We start from the raw sequence: 20629 nt of genomic DNA, 5'->3' as shown, positions 1-20629 counted from the left end.
TAAATTTCTGACTCACGTCAGGATCAAACCCAGGTCTTTCAGTTGAAAGGCAAGGGTGCTGCCCACTAGGCCATACAAGTCTAAAAGAAGTTGGAACCTGAGAGCAACTGCACCCAAGGAATTACCTGGGCAAGCTAACTGCTTGCATACCAGCGAGTTGTCCCCAACTTCCTGACTCAGCAATGACCCAGTTGACAGCATTTCATTCGAATTATCCCTTCTGAGTGAATAAGATAGAAATAATCAACACACAATCACGTGTGGGACAGAAATAAATTTCTGACTCAAGTCGGGATTGAACCCAGGTCTTTCAGTTGAAAGGCAAGGGCGCTGCCCACTAGGCCATACAGTTCTAAAAGAAGTTGGAACCTGAGAGCAACTGCACCCAAGGAATTACTTGGGCAAGCTAACTGCATGCATACCAGCAAGTTTTCCCCAACTTCCCGACTCAGCAATGACCCAATTGACAGCATTTCATTTGATATATATATATATATATATATATATATATATATATATATATATATATATATATATATATATATATATATATATCCCCGGGTTTCAACAGGCTCAAACACAAGGCTGCGAGTTTCTGACACTCTTCAAATATACTCATTAAAAATTATTTCCTGGATTACAACTCATGTTCTGGGTTTACAGCGCTGATCTGCCGGAAGAAATATGGCCCCAGAATGACAGAATGGTAAAAATTTGGAGGTTTTTTCAATGAAAAACTCAATAAGAAAAGCAGATTATGTGAGTTTCAAGACAGCCAAAGGATTAAAGGTAAGGTTTTCTTATGATTTTCAACTATATTTTGGACAACGCCAATCCAAACAAAAGAAATATGGATCCAAAATGGCAGAATGGTAAAATTTTTTAGGTATTTTATATGAAAAACTCAATAAAAATGCAGGATATGTTGTTTTCAATACACTCATAGGGTTAAAAGTAAGGTTTTCTTACTATTTTTGATGATATTTCAGACGACGCCGGTCAGAACAGAAGAAAGATGGATCCAAAATGGCAGAATGGTTAAAATTTTGGGGCATTTTTATGAAAAGCTCAATAAAAATGCAGGATACATTGTATTCAAGACACCCAAAGGGTTAAAAGGAAGTTTTTCTTACGATTTTCGACGATATTTTGGATGACGCTGGTCCAACCGGAAGAAATGAAATTTACATTCATAAAGCAGTATTCACTTATTATTGATTTGTACTTTATTTTCATGATTAAATAAATTTTTATGATAAAAAAATTATTTAATAATTTTCAAATATTAATGTTAAGGTAGCCACAGAAAAGTATCAATAAAATTTTAAATTAAAATCCCCCAAAATCATAAACAGCTTACTGATGTGAACAACTCAATTTTCTCTCTCTCTATCCTTTACTGAAATATGGATTACTATATCAACGTAAAAAATATAAAATTCCAGGAGGTTCACAAAGCCATCATCATATGACAATTTTTTTTTTTTATTGCCTTGGCGTAGGCTCCATGACAACACTATTTGCTAGAGGGACTGGAAAGAGCCATTAACAGAGCTTTAGCAAACCCCCTCTCTCTATGTCGACGTGCTATTGGTGGGAGGGCTGAAGGTAGCTAATAACAGCTTGAAGCAACCCTCCCCCTCTCTCTTCCTCTCCATGACAACACGCAGTTGGTAGGAAGGGTGGGATTTTAGCCAACCACAAATCTTGTACTTCAAGGGCTTTGCATACACAACCCACGAGGGTGAGTAGTATTTGTTTTTTCTCTCTCTCCCTGAGATAAGAGAGAGAAAGAGAGAGAGTTTTTTTTATGTATGTGCAGCATGTATGTTTATTTGTTTTATATAGCTTTATAGATAAACGTGACTTACTATGTCATTCATGTTTTCTTATTTTCCTTGCTATAATTACTTTTTGCATTTGAATAACTAAGGTAAATAAGGTAAGATTTTACATAGTCCTGTGTAATTCCAAGTCGTTTTCTGGTAGATAAGCAGTGAGACATTGCCTAACTTGAGGGATGAAGCTCTGAATGAACCAGTTAGATGTAAGGACTTTGGTGATCCAGGCTTTGGGGTTGTGCATCCAAAACACAGGCAATAACGCCTTGTTCTTATTCTTGAGAGCCCTGGGGTTTGCAGCCTTGTAAATGAGGCCTGGTTTTAGCATAAAGCCAGCTGCATTCCCACACATTATGAGGTAACCCTTTCCTTCTGGGCCTGGAATCCAGAGGCTTTGGCTTTGTCCTTTATGAGGTATGTCCGTGATGGCACCTTCTTCCAGAACAGGCCAGTCTCGTCCATATTGACCACCTGTTCTGGATGGTAGCCCTTCTCCTTTATAATTTTCTTGAAGGTCTCTGGATATTTCGCAGCCGCTTCCGTATCTGCAGATACTGCTTCCCCATGCAGAGAAACATTCTTGAGTTGGAACCGCCTCTGAAAGCGGTGGAACCACCCCTTGCTGGCCTGAAAACCTTGAGGAGCGATGGTCCTGTTTGTGGCTCCTCCTCCTCCTCTTCTTCTGGTGCGGATTCATCAAAGCCTAAGAATTGTAATTCCTCTGCGTCATCACCTTTCTGTGTCTGTATGCTGCTGATATAGTTGTCGTGCTTTTTCGCGAATGATTTTGGAGTTGAGGGGGATGTTTTACAGCAGCCCTATATTCAAAACGCCAGTGCAGATTCCATCTTAGCAATTATCTTATCATGCACTGTTTAAACTGTGTTTGTACTACCGAAGAAGTTCATGCTTACAGCCTTCCTTATCTCGTCTTTCTTCTTAATGTACCTCACAGTACTTTCATTCAAGTTAAAATGGTAGGCTACCACATTGTAATTTTTGCCCTCCTTCAACATATCCAGAAGTTTTATCTTCTCATCAAGCTTCATGACCACCTTCTTTCATTTAGGCTGTTTACCAGAAGCCTTAGAAGGAGCAGGGCGTTTAGGAGGCAATTTAGGGCATGATTGGGTGTTATACACAAAGATTTAAACGACAGACAGATACGCGATTACACATGATCAGAAGCTGCTACATACTATGCAGTGAACTGGGAGAGATGAGGCTCCCACAATCCCATCTTCGTGAGATGGGATTGAGGATCCAGCCAGTCAACACAAAGTGTACAGCCAGTGAGCACCAAGGAAAATGAATTGCGCTCCTGGATTGACTGCTTTGCAGACGACAGCCAATAACATGTCTAGTATCATTGTGCCTGGGCATACAGCATCCCAGCACACATTTTCTTACATTCATTAACTGGCTTGGGTAAAACGCTTGTTAAGAAAATAATACATGTTATTGAAATTTTGGTGTTCACATTACTATATTACAGTACTGTAATATTTGAAAATTAGTAAATCTTTTTTCATCATAAAAAATGTATTTACATACAGTAGTCGTGAAAATATACTGTATAGTAAAATGAAAATACTCTGCACCAGACATATCCTAGTATGTAGTATGTAAGTTCCTTCGTATTTTAGATATGTTCTACGTACTACATATCATCCTGAAACACTGTGATATCTCAAAATCATCTGACAACACATCAACATACTATCTATAAAATGTACAGTATGTGCAGAATGTCAATGTTGTTATTTGCAATACCCTATAGCGCAAATGACCCAGCATCTCTGGCCAGTGTCTCAGTTCACTGCATATGCCTCTAGAGGTCATGTCTTGTGTAAGTATGGATCATTGCGGATTCGCGTATCTTATTGAGTCATGCCCTGCTTCTTCTAAGGGTTCTGACAAAGAGCCTAAGTGCCAGAGGAAAATCAGCACACTTGAGGAGAAAGTAAACGTGATTGTTATGTTGAGAGGGTAAAAGTCACGAAGAAATAGCAGCCTGTTATGGCATAACATTAAATGCCATCACCTTCATCAAGAAGGAATATGAAGAGGGTAGAAGCTTTGGAAGGCTGTTCCTGGAGAAGAACTCGCCACCTTCGTTCATATATTCTCTATTCCACCAATGGACCAGGATTTTGAAGAATTTTTTGGTTTGTACAAAATTCTTCAAGTCAGGCAGCTGCAGACAGTGATAGAGGCATGGGATAATTTTGAGGAAAGAGCCAGAAATTTTTCCAATGGCCTTAATGAACTGATGCAGCCCTATTGTAACACCTATGTGGACATGTTCAATTACCTCAACAAGGTGGTGCCTCCCGAAACCCCTGACGAAGTGCCTCCTGAAAAAGGGGAAAAGGCGTCCTTAGAGGAGATGTAACTCCTCTACTTTGCTGTGCAGTCATATCTTCATTGTCATTCATTGGACTGTGCAGCTGATTCATCAACATCTATAATCAACATTCAACACCAGTGAGTACCTGTATGTTTTAATCTTATTACTATGTATTATTATTACAGGTCCCCAGTGTATTTTACGTATTATTATTAATTAATATTATTATTATTATTATTATTATTTAATCTTATTACTATCATGTACTGTAGTATTGTTATTACTGTACATTATTATTTAATGTTGTTACAGTAAATATATGAAAATACATATTGCTGTACGAAAGAATGAAAAAATCTACAAATAGCTAGTTTCCCGCAAATAATTTATAGATATGTTCCACAGAAAAATCTGCAACAGGGCAAGATTCCCACGAGTATTTTATAGATAGGTTCCACAGAAAAATTCTGTGAATTGTGAGTCGGTGAATAGCAGGGGTTGACTGTATTTACATATATACACACCATCTCAATACCATTTTCTAGTTAGTAGTTGTGCTGTTATCTGTAGGATGTAGCTAAATAAGGAAGCTACATAATAGTTAGGACAATAGAATTACTTTCAATGTACTACAGAATTTCATAGAATATGACTTACATGGGAGTGTTTGTGCTTCATTTTCAAATTGCTGGTTTTTCTTCAAGTTATTAGAAAATGAATTGATGCCACTGAAATGTGTGTGTATTTTATAATCCAACCATGGTACAGTATGTATTTATTAAATTTTATTGTAGATTCTCAGAAATATGCTGACACTTTGACAAGCCTTTGATATATCATAACCCATATGGTGTGATTCTTATTATTGGAGCATGTAATTATCCAGTTCAGTTTTTTTTTTTACCCCTTTCAGTGGTGATATAACAAAAAACAATGTAGTATAAAGGGATTCTGTAAAGCAAATATCAGTTTCATTACCATTACCTTTATCTTGAATACAGCTGTAATAGCCTGTTTGATTTATGCAAATGGATACTGTGAGTGTAACACCTAGCCTAGATCAGTGGTTCACACACACAATTTGTACCTTGTGCATGGTAATACAATATGGTAACAACTGGTAAGAAAGTTGCTGTATAAAAATACATTAATGGTCATAAAACTCTGGTAAGCTGTGGGTGAACACAGGTAGGCCACCTGCCTATTGAACTGTCATTTACAAGAGAGAGAGACAAAGAAGGGGTTGCATTTTTTTCAGTGTGTGTATTTATGCAGTATATTTTGTTACAGATATATGGGAAAAAGTTAAATAATTACCTTTTGCATAAAATTTTCAACTTAAACTGTGATGGTTTTTGTTTATAAGCATACTTAGTATTTACATTTATGTGGTATTGATAAGTTTAGGTGAGGAAATGAACGGAGTTGCCTTTAAACACCCCTACATTTTTTTACTTGCCACTATCCAGATTTCAGCATTATTTGACTGGCCCTTGGCTTTATTAGTCTGGATAATTGAAAGATATATATATATATATATATATATATATATATATATATATATATATATATATATATATATATATATACATATATATACACACACACACACACACACACACATATACAGTAAACATTATCATTTACACAGTTGTTCCGTGCTTAATACAATTACTAACAGGACCTCATTAAAACTGGATGGTATCTAGTGGAGATATGTATTCAAGAAAAGTTACAAGCTTTCCAGGACTAACAGTCCTCATTGTCAGGTATCCATGGAATGACCGGACACATGGTCCAGCTGTATTTATGTGTGTGGTGGGGGGAGTGGATTAAAACCCTTTCCATGTGCTGGCTTCTCTATCCTTTAATTATCCTCCTCCTCCTGTGTGGTCCCACCCTTGTGACCTTGGCCTTTGGATACCTGTAGCTTCTTCCAGATGTTCATTGTTCATGTGGTCTCTTGTGTTTTTGCATTTTTTTTTCTGCTGCAGAGTATACAATTTTTCTTGATAGGCTGTCTTCAAATCCGTTTCCAGTGTTGCCTGCTAATACATTGTTTGTGCATGTTACAAAGGCATTCTCTACAATCAGTCTGGCTGTTTTGTTAGTGTTCCTGTACAAAAAATTCATATTCTCCCAGTCTTTTTTGTTGACTTTTTCCTAACAGTGCTTGGCGACTGCAGACATCTTATTGTAGTGCCTAATGTTTTGTTTATGTTGTTTTCCTCTTTCTTTGCAAGATTTGCTGCTTTCACTGAAGTAATGCTCTTCACAGTCTAGACATGCTGCCATGTATACCCTCCCTCTTACTTCTTCCCCCTCTACTGACTTATTATTTCTAACTATTTTATTCCTAATGGTGTTTTTGTAACTGCATATCAATTTGAAATTAGCTAGCTTCCTGTTGGTGGGTGTAATAGTTGTTGTTGTTCCGGGACTGTAAATATTTTCTTCCTTTTCAAGTGTTCCTTTTCTATCCCTTCCCTCTCCCCAAAATAGTTTTTTCTTGCCCTTATAACATGTGCAAACAATGTAATGGGAGGCAACACTGGAAACAGATTTGAAGACAGCCTATCAAGAAAAATTGTATACTCTACAATAGAAAAAAAAATGAAAACCACAGGAGAGACCACATGAACAATGAAAATCTTTAAGAAGCTGCAGGTAGCCAAAGGCCAAGGTCACTAGGGCGGGGACACACGGGAGAAGAAGAGTAATTAAAGGATAAAGGAGCCAGCACACGGAAAGGGCTTTAATCCACTCCCCCACACATATAAATACAGCTGGACTACGTGTCCGGTCATTCCGTGGATACTTGACAGTGAGGACTGTTAGTCCTAGAACGCTTGTAACTTTTCTTGGATAAATATCTCTGCTAGATACCATCCAGTTTTAATGAGGTCCCCCGGTTTACGACGGGGGTTCTGTTTTTACGCCGCGTTGTAAACCAAAAATCGTTGTAAACCGAAAAATCGTCGAAAGTCATGAAAAATCCTAAGAAAAACTTACTTTTAATGCTTTGGGTGTATTGAAAATGATGTAAACTGCATTTTTATTGAGTTTTTCATAAAAAAAGCCTCCAAATTTTGATTATTCTGCCGTTTTGGAGCCATATTTCTTCTGTTGGATCAGCGTACGACAGGTCGTAACCCCGGAACATGCGTCGTAAACCTGGAAAGAATTTCTGATGAATATATTTGAAAAGCATCGTAACCTCGGAACGTCGTAAGCCAGACCCGCCGTAAACCGGTAACTGCCTGTATATTTATATAAATATCGTAAACTGAAAATCATAAAAAATCCTAAGAAAATCGTACTTTTAATGCTTTAGGTGTATTGAAAATTATGTAAACTGCATTTTTACTGAGTGTTTCATCAAAAAAGCTCCAAATTTTGATCATTCTGCCATTTTGGAGCCATATATTCTCCATTGGATTGGCGTATGACACGTCATAACACCGGAAATGCATCGTAAACCGGGAAATAATTTCTGATGAATATACTTGAAAAGCGTCGTAACCTCAGAATGTCGTAAGCCAGACCCGTCGTAAACTAGGGACTACTGTATATATATATATATATATATATATATATATATATATATATATATATATATATATATATATATATATATATATATATATATATATATATATATATATATATATATATATATATATATATATATATACAGGTTGACCATCACTAATCCGGCAATCAGCAGTCCGGAACATTCAGTAATCGGGCACAAATTTCGTCTAGAGTAATTTCTAATGTTTCCGCACTAATTTTCAAATTTCCCAGGTCACTGCGCTAACTCACTCGCCGGCTGCTTCGATTTGGTGGCGCAGTGTGCTGCATCAACAAACTGAAGGTGTTTGTAAACACAGGCATGCTTTTGCTATTCCATTTGTTACATTTATTTTTGTCTTTTGGCCTACGCTATGGTATATCGTATAGGCTACATATAAGTTAGCCTAGCCTACATTATACTAAACTCTATTCACATATTAACAGTATTATGCAAAAATCAACATAGCGAATGTGCATCTTTTTCATGGATCTTTTAAAAAGTTATGCTTTACTACATTGTATCCAGTTGTGTATATTCTCATATTGCTTTTGTGTTATAAATTGCGATCAATGTTTTGTTTTGGGAATCGATAACGCAATGTTTATTTCGCCGCATTTAACTCAATTCAGAGGGCTTTTCTTGCTTCTGGTAAGCGTAAATGAATATAGATACTTTATTTATTTGGGACAAGGATATTTTTCGTTATACGAAATGTTTTTAAGTCGAAATATAACTTAAATACGTCTCTTTGTGAAATTTAATTTAGCTATTTTTTTCGTTAATATGTGACGTTCGCGGGAATCGCGGCTGGCCGTTTTTGGGGCATGTTTGTTTTGTGTAAAGAAAAATCAAGATTCCATTCGCTATTTTCTCTTGGTTTCATCATAATACGAGCTTTACGTATTTATGTTTTATCGGCATGAAAACAGCAGTAATTTGTATTCTTTCAAGCCCAGTAGTTTTGAATAAAATACATTCTCTCCAATTTTGTTTACAGTCAAGTTTCATCCATGTTGCCGATGCACAATAATTTATAGTCATTAGCAGCTTTAACGTTGTTTTCTCATCTTCAGCTACAACTTGCAGCTTAAAGTTACTGTAGCAGTATATTTCCTTGCTGATCTTTTCTCCAAAGCGAATAAGTGTATAGTGTAAAAAAATATATCAGTCCTATTGTACAGTACTTAACGTCATTTGTAACATAACTACAGTAATTATTTAACCGTATGATGGTTGAAATACAAGCATAACAGTTGTTATCCGGGACGATTAGCAAAACAACAATTTCCTGTTCGGTTGTTTATGGCTGTACGCATTTACGCAAGAGTATAACGTTACTAACAATACTTTTATCATTCTCTTTTACCTTTTTAACTAGCAGATGGAATAAACAGATGGAGGAAAAGAAGTTGGTCTTTCTCGCTGCCTGCACCTGCGCGAAATCTAAAAATATTTCCTAAATATTTTCGTATCGGTATTAATTGCTAACCCCATCGTAAACTCGAAATATCGTAAGTCGAATTATCGTAACTTGAGCACTACCTGTATTTGATAATTGTCTTCTCTTTATTAACCAACTTGTACTGAATTATGGGATATTTTAATTCTAGGATGAGGTGCTTAGCTACTGTGTTTCGTGTATTCTATCTAATAAATGGCTAATCCGGCAAAATGGCTAATCTGGCACCCTCTAGGTCCCAATGATGCCGGATTAATGATGTCCAAATTTTTGTAAAGTTTTTTATAAGTTATATTATATATATATATATATATATATATATATATATATATATATATATATATATATATATATATATATATATATATATATATATATATATATATATATATATATATATATATATATATATATATATATATATATATATATATATATATATATATATATATATATATATATATATATATATATATATATATATATATATATATATATATATATATATATATAAATTTCTGACTATATATACGTCGGGATCTGAACCCAGGTCTCTCAGGTGGAAAGCAAGGGCGTTATCCACTGGGCCATACAAGTCTAAAAGAAGTTGGAACCTGAGAGCAACTGCACCCAAGGAATTACCTGGGCAAGCTAACTGCTTGCATACCAGTGAGTTTTCCCCAACTTCCCGACTCAGCAATGACCCAATAGACAACATTTCATTCGAATTATCCCTTCTGAGTGAATAAGATAGAAATCATCAACACACAATCACGTGTGGAACAGAAATAAATTTCTGACTCACGTCGGGATCGAACCCAGGTCTCTCAGGTGGAAAGCAAGGCGTTATCCACTGGGCCATACAAGTCTAAAAAAGTTGGAACCTGAGAGCAACTGCACCCAAGGAATTACCTGGGCAAGCTAACTGCTTGCATACCAGCGAGTTTTCCCCAACTTCCCGACTCAGCAATGACCCAATAGACAACATTTCATTCGAATTATCCCACCTGAGAGACCTGGGTTCGATCCCGACGTGAGTCAGAAATTTATTTCTGTTCCACACGTGATTGTGTGTTGATGATTTCTATCTTATTCACTCAGAAGGGATAATTCGAATGAAATGTTGTCTATTGGGTCATTGCTGAGTCGGGAAGTTGGGGAAAATGGCTGGTATGCAAGCAGTTAGCTTGCCCAGGTAATTCCTTGGGTGCAGTTGCTCTCAGGTTCCAACTTCTTTTAGACTTGTATGGCCCAGTGGATAACGCCTTGCTTTTGAGAGACCTGGAGAGACCTGGGTTCTGTTCCCGGCGTTAGTCAGAAATTTATTTCTGTTCCACACGTGATTGTGTGTTGATGATTTATATATATATATATATATATATATATATATATATATATATATATATATATATATATATATATATATATATATATATATATATATATATATATATATATATATATATATAAAACATTACCAATATAAGAAGGAACTTTACAAAAAATGACTACAAGTTGGACATCATTAATCCGGCATCATTAGGACCTAGAGGGTGCCAGATTAGCCATTTTGCCGGATTAGCCATTTATTAGGCTAGAATACACGAAACACAGTAGCTAAGCACCTCATCCTAGAATTAAAATATCCCATAAAATCAGTTAATAAAGAGAAGACAATTATCATATATATATATATATATATACAGCGGTCCCGGTTTACTGACGGGTTCCGTTAATCGTCGAAAATCGTCAAAAATCATAAGAAAACCTTACTTTTAAGCATTGAAAACGATGTAAACTGCATTATTATTGAGTTTTACATAAAAAAAACCTTCAAATTATGATTATTCTGCCATTTTGGGGCCATATCGGATATATATAACCCGGAACATGCGTCGTCTTAAGCCAGGAAATAATTTCTGATGAATATATTTGAAAATAATATATATATATATATATATATATATATATATATATATATATATATATATATATATATATATATATATATATAGTAATAATTATATACAGTACACACACACACAAACCATCTTTATACTATTGTCTAGTTAGTAGTTGTGCTGTTATCTGGTATAGGATGGAAGTTACATACCAGTTAGGACAATAGAAGTGACTTTCAGTGTTCAGAATTTCATAGAATTTGATTTATGTGGGACTGTTTGTGCTTCATTTTCAAATTGTTGGTTTTTCTTTAAGTTATTAGGAAATGAGTTGATGCCACTGAAATCTGTGTGTATTTTATAATCCAGCCATGAAACATTATTTTTTTTTTTTTTTATTTGTTTTAGGTTCCCAGAAATATGCTGACACTGTTTGACAAGCCTTTGATATATCATGACCCATATGGTGTGATTCTTATTATGGGAGCTTGGAATTATCCAGTACAACTTGCTTTGCTGCCCATGTCAGGTATGTCATTTCTTCTCAGGAAGAAACAATTTATTAATGATTTAATTGCTTTATGAGCTAGGGATAGCAACAAGTCAGTACCAAAGGCTTTTGGGAAAGTGATGACTTTCGTTCACATAATTTTGTGCTGTCTTTGTTATACAGTTTTATTTTTTGTCTTGAAAGTATTATTAGCATTTTCTCTCATTCATTCAAATAAGTTTAACCTTTATGTAAACATTTAAAAGGAAGTAGTATCACATCATTATTCTGACTGTAATAGTCTGTCATGTTTTTTAGCTTTCATTTACTTTTTAATTTTCTTTTTATAATGGTTAAGAAAGCTTACAAAAACTTGTTTTTCTTAAGTGTAAACTACAATATTGCTTTACAGATCCTGTTATTTTATTTCATCATAGCTACATTAATCATATATATTTGTCCCAAGTATTATCTGGATCATCAGTCTTTTGTCTGTCAGACAAAAGTAGATAGGAAATCTCACTATGCATGCACCTTCTATATCCTCTGGTATGTTTGAGTTTCCATGTTTTCCCATTAATCTAAATTTGTTTGATCCCTTTTTCACTTGAGTGTACTCAGTACATGATAGAAGTGGTTTTTCAATTTAGTAAGTACATTCTAGTCACCGTTTGGAGGGATCCTTCTTGGAGACTGAAGAGATGTGCTTGTTGGCGAATATACTTATGTTTCTCTATGCTTCCTTTAAAAGGACCTTCTGCATATAATCTTTCAAAGAGGCCTCTGGTTCTTGGAAAAATCCTCTTTAAAGGTGGGGGAAAGGATGAGACCATTTCCACCCTAGCCTGTTTAGGATAATACTGTATCCCCAAAGGGAGGACTTCCATTGCATGTGATGGTGTAGAAGACAACTCCTGACCATACCATTCTTATTGGGCTCCACCTTTCCTCTTGCCTTTAATAGGCATTCCAGGAGTTGCTTTTTACTTTTCCTGGTATGAGCGTCTTTGCCCGCTTTGAAATGGATGCATTTGCTGCTGTTGTCCTTTGTTCTGTTGTTGGAAGGATCCTTTAGGGGCAACTGGAGGCTTGTATGACTCAGAGTCATAGCGAACCTTCTTTAGTTTAGGAAGAGTAAACTCCAAAGTCCATTGCTTCTTGGATTCTCCTTTTCCAAGGTGAGTGTATATTGCACAGTTTTGTTGTCAGGTTCATTCATTGAACTGAGCCACAACAGACTCCTCAAAAAGGTCCTTACAGAAGGGATTAGAATGTAATAAGGAAGATGCATTGGGGATTGACATATTGGAGCCCGCCAATGTTTCCATTGTAGCCCTTATGCGAAACTCTAGAAAATCCTGGAGTGCTCCCTATAGGGTCTGCATAAGTGTTTTGACTACAGCAGCAAACATTATTTTAAAGGATTCTGGAATCTTTCTAATAGAAACTTTCAGCATGTCAGTAAAGGTTATGATATTGAGGAGGTGGAGCTAGCATGAAATTCAGCCAATGCTGTCCCCTCTGAGATTTTTGTTATAGGAGTCCTCTCAAAAGGAAGGACAAATGTTGTCCATTCCTTAGTAGAATTATCAAACACCAGGATGATGCAGACAAATGGCTTTAATTCTGCCATTGGCTCTCATTTTCCAGTTACCACAAAATTTTGAAATTTTGCCTTAACATAGTTGTTTTAAAAGTGAGAGGACAGAAGGTTGGGGCTACCTGGTGAACATATTGGGTCTTATCTAAAATAGATGTAAAACTCCGTTGACCTGATAAAAGGTTTCTTCTATGGCTTTCAGTGCTATATTCATAGGTAGGATAACCGTTTCCTATGGCAGTGTCTCAGTGCCTACTGAAGGAGGGACTAAGTGCCATTCAGTATTAGGAAATGCTGCCCTGTCCAGAAATTCTACATGTTCAACTTCAGTCATGGTTTTCCTTTCAATAATAAGGTATTTACCATCAGGAGAGAAGATACACATAGAGGCGTTGCGCCAAAGGTTATCAGTATCATCAGGAGTGGTTACTGGAGCCCCTACTATCCTTTGATTTGAAGCTTTTTAACCCGACTGACCTTATTGTTGCTACCAGTTAGAGCTGTAAACCCAGACTCTGCCCAGGCAGGCTGTGTAGCCACTTTATTCTTTCATTTAAAAGCTGAGAATTTCTTACATCTTATATCTAATTCAATGCCCAGGACTGGCCTGAATTCGTGTTTGGAATCATAGATAATGTCTCTGATATATGGACATCCTTGATGTTGCTCATAAGTTCCTTGCAGAAGTAATCAGAAGGAGTAAAAGGTATTTCCTTATTAGGGGGCTTGTGCAATCTGATTGTGCCCCAGAAGCCGTACTATGACTGCCCGGCAACCAAAGGACAGACATAATGGATGAATCACTATACCCCTCAGAAGATGCAGACACTTCAGATGGGGTTAGGTGTGCCCTATTGGGATCCCCTTCATTATCTGATTGCTGCATGGGAGAGAGATTTTCATCTGAGGTATCTCTCACGTATAACTGAAGGCTGTTTCCATGGTCCTTCTGGGTTCGGCAGGGCAGTTTCAGTGGCAATATCCACTTCATATCCAATAAAAGTGACATCTCCCTCAAGTAAAGACTCCTCTTCTCCATCAGCAGAGTTGACCTGGGAGGTACTCGGAACCGATGCTCTTGGGTTTGGCTTAAACATAGGTTCTGCTCAGAAATAGAGGGAAATGTACTCTCCCGGAGTTTTGCTGGAGAGCTTAGGCTGCTCCTTCCGTACCCTTACTGAAACCTAGAACCCAATGAGATAGCGTAAGGCAAGCTGTTTCATTCTTAAAACTTATTGCTAGGAGCATGTTACAAATTTCACATGTCTGGTGAACAACCATATTCCCCTTTATTCTTAGGACTATGTTCATGGCAGGTGGTATGGGGCATACCCACTGGCAAAAAGCGAACCAAGCAATTCACTGCGGCACACTTAATCTGTGGGTCTTGCATAATAGCAGCCCTGTATTGATATAAGGAACAAGTGTGTATTAGAAACTACTTGGCACTAATATATACAGTATGTACATATAATATATATATATATATATATATATATATATATATATATATATATATATATATATATATATATATATATATATATATATATATATATATATATATATATATATATATATATATATATATATATATATACATACACACACACACACACACACACACACATACTTTCAGTAAACCCCCTGTATTCGTGGTCTCACTATTTGCGGACTCACCTATTCGTGGATTTCTCTGTGGAACGTATATACACATTATTTGCAGAAAATTCGCTCATTTGCGGTATTTTTCACTGAGAAATATTCAGTAATTATTGTATTTTCATATAATTTTTATGACTAAATACACTTTTTGTGATAAAAATATTAAAATACTCAGGTATAAGCATTTTTAGAGGGATTTTTGTGTTTAAACTATCAAAATAGGCAGTTTTGTGTTTTTAGAGGGGTTCTAAGTATTCGCGGATTTTAGCTATTCACGGGTGGTGGGGGTTGTGGTATGCATCCCCCACGAATACGGGGGTTTACTGTATATATGTGTATGTGTATGTGTATATATGTATATGTATACAGTATGTATGTTTATGTATGTATATGTATATGTATATATATATATATATATATATATATATATATATATATATATATATATATATATATATATATATATATATATATATATATATATATATATATATATATATATATACTGTATATATATTTGATGTTAACATCAGATTGCTCAGCCTAGATGTTGAGTCATTATTTACCAAAGTCCTGATCTCCAGCGTGTTGTCTTTTCTAAAGAGGAAGTTACAGCTATATGAAGACCGTTTTCCTCTTTGCATAGATAAAACTCTAAAACTAATCAATCTCTGTGTAACTAACAATGTTTTTTCTTTCAATGGTAATTTTTACAAACAAAAATTTGGTTGTAGTATGGGCAGTCCCCTATCCCCCCTTCTGGCAAACCTGTACATGGAATATTTCGAAACAGAAATTTGTCGCCTGTCAAACCATGCAAATAAGTAAGTATACCTTAGTTTTACCAGACCACTGAGCTGATTAACAGCTCTCCTAGGGCTGGCCCAAAGGATTAGACTTATTTTACGTGGCTAAGAACCATTTGGTTACTTAGCAACGGGACCTACAGCTTATTGTGGAATCCGAACCACATTATAGCGAGAAATGAATTTCTATCACCAGAAATAAATTCCTCTAACTCTTCATCAGCCGGCCGCGGGAATTGAACTCCGGCCCATCGAATGACAGTCTGAAGCTCTACCGAGTCGGCCAACAAAGGGCTTACAATATCTGGCTTAGATTCATAGATGATATTTTTACTTTCTGGGACAATAGCTGGGGAGACTTCGATGAATTTTTTAATTGACTAAATATTCTAGTTCCGACCATAAAATTCAAAACAGAATGGGAAAAGGACAGAAAATTGCTGCTCCTAGACGTACTATAAGAGAACAGAACAGATATACTTTCACAGTATATAGGATGCCCACTTTTGCTGTTTCTTACATTCATTTCCTTAGCAACCACGATGTCTCCATAAAGATCATGGTAGGGTGCAACGCAGCCTGTTACTCAGGGGACTTAGAATATGTTCAAATGGATTCCTAGATAAAGAATTCAACACGATCCGCCAACACATAATGCAAATGCTATATCCACCACGCATTATCGAGAAGGCCATCAACAAAGCGAATAAAATATAATACAGAGGTCCAAGTCACAACAGGCAAATAGTTTTTAACAACAAAATAAAGCTTCCTCACGACAAAAACATCCAAAAAGCTGCGGAACATCTCAGGTTAAATAATCCTTTTATTTTCCATTATCCCAAATCCATCAGGAGCTTGCTCATTAACGCATGTTTAAAAAAAAAGGGGAAGAAGCAGGAGTTTACAAGATCCCTTGCAGCAGTTGTAATGAGATTTACGTGGGGGAGACAGGTAGGTCCATCTCGCAAAGAATAACAGAACACAAAAGATCAGTGTGATATGCTTCAGAGAGTTCAGGGATTTTCCTGCATATTAGGGATAAAGCCCATACCATAAACTGTAGTGGACAGAGCAGGTTCTCAAAAGTAGTTGTCCGTAAAGAAGGAAGATGCTAGAATCTGCTGTCATCAATCAAACCAACAATATGAACCTATCAGGAGGACATTGGAAATTGTATGATATCGACAGGTTAATTCTCAGGCCTCTTCTTAAGAAGGTGTTTCAGAAAATACAGCCACCAGACGCATTGCTAGACGGGACCTAACGAAGCCAAAAATCACAAGAGAATGCGTTAATTTCCATCCTTCCTGGGTCAATGGCCACCTGCATGCCAACGAGACTTACTGCTACACCTACATATGTTTTGTATGAATACCCTTGTATCTATCATCTGTCCATATTTTACCAGTGAATAGGGGCACAGAAGGAAGTGCTTGAAATATATGGTTGAAACATTCATACAGTGTTTTTTGGGCCTTTTATCTTTATATATATATATATATATATATTTTATCTTTATATATATATATATATATATATATATATATATATATATATATATATATATATATATATATATATATATACATACATATACAGTATAGTATATACATTATATATACATATACAGGCAGTCCCGGTTCTGACGGTTACTGGCGTTAGTTACGGCGCTTTTCAAATATATTCATCACACACACACACGGAAGAAATATGGCCCCAAAATGGCAGAATAATCATAATTTGAAGGTTTTTGATGTAAAACTCAATAATAATGCAGTTTATCGTTTTCAACACCCAGAGCATTAAAAGTAAGGTTTTCACGACACAGAGCAGAACGGAATATATATATATATATATATATATATATATATATATATATATATATATATATATATATATATATATATATATATATATATATATATATATATATATATATAGTATATATATACACACATATCATATATATATATATACACAGTCATACCTCAAAATTACGCGAGGTTAGGTTCCGGAGCCCCTCGTGCAAGGTGAATTTTTGCGTAAGTTTGGCATGGTCTTTAAAAATGCTAATAAATGTTTATTTCCCAAAGTATTAAGTTAACTTTTAAATGAACTAAAGTTAGTGTAATTTTATTTAAAATTTAGCTTATTACCCTTAAAAAAGGAATACAGTAAATGGTTAACATAAAAATTGAGTACTGCAGTTTCATAATAGTGCATTTACAGTAGGTGCGTACGTATACCAATGTTACCCCTAATTCATGGGATGCCGTTTTCTTTGTCACTTAGAGTAAAAGCCGTTTTCTTTGTGTCACTAGGCAAAACATCATGTGTCACAATCATAACAAAAGTACAATTCCATAAAATATTGAAAACATGTACATAATGTTCATAGATGATAGTACAGTACAGGTAAAATTCAATCAATTTAAAATTATATACTGTACAGGTAATGACGTACAGAGAAATAATAAGTTATAAAAGTATGTTTGAGCGCTAACTACGAGAGAGAGAGAGAGAGAGAGAGAGAGAGAGATACTGTAATAAAGTAACTGTACTGCTTTTGTATCGTATTTATTGGAAATATATAAATACAAATTTTCCATTCTGATTTTACACCTAAAAACACTGAAAACTTAAAAATTAAACACACTTTCTACAGGGTATCATCTTTGAAAAATGCAGTAACTAAGGTTATCACATCTTGTAAAAGTACACCACCTGATTTGCTGTAATTACATGCACATACAGATTGCACCAGTAATTTTCAAAGAATGATTATTTTATACAACTTTAGTTACATCTCTGATATTACATTATTAGTGATTTTCATTTTATCAAATGATTCTGGAGGACTGAACAACCTCATCTCAAGGTCATGTAAAGTCCTTGTGACAAAAGACAAATGGACATAATACTTGTATGATATTTATCACAGAAATATAAATATAAATTTTCCATATCGATTTTACAGTTAAAAGCATGAAAACTTATAAATGTACTTCAAACATTAAACAAGCATTTTCTGCAGGGTATCATCTTTGAAAAGTGCAGTAACTTTGCAAATGGGTATCACATCTTGTAAAAGTACACTAACTGAATGTGCTGAAATTACCTTTGCATCATATTTATTCATGTACAAAAATAAAAATAATACATTTTCGATACAGATTTTACACATGAAAGCATGAAATGCATTTTTTCATAGAGATTTTTTACATGAAAGCATGAAATGCATTTTTCATAGAATTTTGCACATTAAAACATGAAATGCATTTTTCATACAGATTTTACGCTATAAAAGAATGAAATGCATTTTTATAGAATTTTACATAAAAATTATTCAGCATCATTTTCATACAGATTTACATAAAAGAATAAAATGCATTTTTTCATACAGATTTTGTACATAAAGTAATGAAATGCATTTTTTACTAATTTTAACATAAAAGCATGAAAACTTGTAAATTACTTCAAAAATTAAACACCCACTTCTGCAGGGTTGCTCGATAATTTCGTGTGTCTGTGAAAAATCTCGCGTATGCCCATTAGTTAGGTTCCAGTGAAAAGTTCTGTTTTTAAACAAGACGTATTCCATTAAAATCGTAAGATCCGTATGGCATTAGTTTTTATATACCTTATAATATATATTGGGATATATATATAGAATATATCATATATATATATTTTTATATAGTTATGATAACTAAGAATTCTGAATTTTACCATAATCACTGTGATGCTCTGGTTAGCTATGATTTTCAGTTATCAGCTCTCACCCAGGAACGGAATCCCTCCATTAACCGGGAACTGGCTGTACAATTTCAATGCTCGTTTCTTAATAATCATGTTGGCAGACATCAAAAGTATTTTCCTAGTGATGCTGCTATCAGTGAAGCAATACTGTACCTGCTAAAAGTAAGTCCATGAGGGAAAACATCGTATATAAATTCATTCTGACAGTTTTGCCTGTTTGTGAAAATATAAAAGTTTAATAATAGTGATAAGGCAAACAGGCATCACCTGGTTTTCAGTGTCACTATACTATCGGCTGAGCAATACCTGCTAAAAGTAGGTCCATGAAGGAAAACATCATATAACCTGATGCAAAAACTATTCAGTTTGGTAAGGTTGGAAGTTGAGCACATACAAAAGCTGGTTATGGTTGTAATGATGCAGAAATGTTTCAGTCATTTTTAATTATCAGTTTTGTTTTATAATCTGTGATTAAAAAAAATTTATATTTAGCATGTCCACTGCCAGCTGTTGGATAACTATTAATATAAAAGTTCAAGGACCAATTTAAAATTCAATTGTTAGCGTAAAATCCAGTGTTTATCAAAGGAGCCAGAAATTTGAACTTTAACAACAGACAACATTTTGACTGTTAACTCTGTTCAGATTACTTATAATGAAGCTTTGCAATCTGCATATCACGTCATTTGTTTATGTTTGTTTAACATTTGAAATAGATGTTGTTCTCTAAATGCAAACTTGCTTCTGCTCAGAGCAGGTGAAATTTGTTAGTAATGTAGGCATTTGGTGGATTGGATAAGAGAAAAATAAAGTCACAGTTTTAAGTCTGCCTTTGATTTCTCCTGCCACACTTGTCTACACAATCAACATTGAGTATAGTGTAAATGAAGATGAATTGTAATTACATAAAATAGGATGATTTAAAAGAACTTTTTGGAGAGTGTATAGCAGTATATTTTTTCCTAGTTGAGCATTTGATCTCCAAACACGGAAAATCAAGGACACACCTTTTGAGAAAGGTATAAAGACTTTGTAGACAAGCGTGTTGATAAAATAATGCAACAATATAGCCTTATTTACAGAATGTATTTTATACATGCAAAAAACTTGTGTTTTGTTCTTGTTTCTGACATTTAAGGTAATGTTTATTTTTTCAATGTTGCATTAATGTAATCATA

The 20629-nt window shown here is 35.0% G+C and overlaps 1 protein-coding gene across 1 annotated transcript in view; it reads left to right on the top strand.

The window, feature by feature from the left end:
• Positions 1-20629, top strand: part of LOC136843497 (aldehyde dehydrogenase, dimeric NADP-preferring-like) — a 177663-nt gene that overhangs the window by 31478 nt on the left and 125556 nt on the right. The window contains exon 5 of the mRNA XM_067112032.1: positions 11537-11704. Within this exon, the coding sequence (XP_066968133.1) occupies positions 11537-11704 (168 nt within the window). The remainder of the gene's footprint in view (positions 1-11536; positions 11705-20629) is intronic.

Source organism: Macrobrachium rosenbergii, chromosome 11, assembly GCF_040412425.1.
Source record: "Macrobrachium rosenbergii isolate ZJJX-2024 chromosome 11, ASM4041242v1, whole genome shotgun sequence".
In the NCBI taxonomy this organism is placed as follows: domain Eukaryota; kingdom Metazoa; phylum Arthropoda; class Malacostraca; order Decapoda; family Palaemonidae; genus Macrobrachium; species Macrobrachium rosenbergii.
Note: the sequence above shows the minus strand (reverse complement) of the source record. Positions and strands in the feature narration are given on the sequence as shown.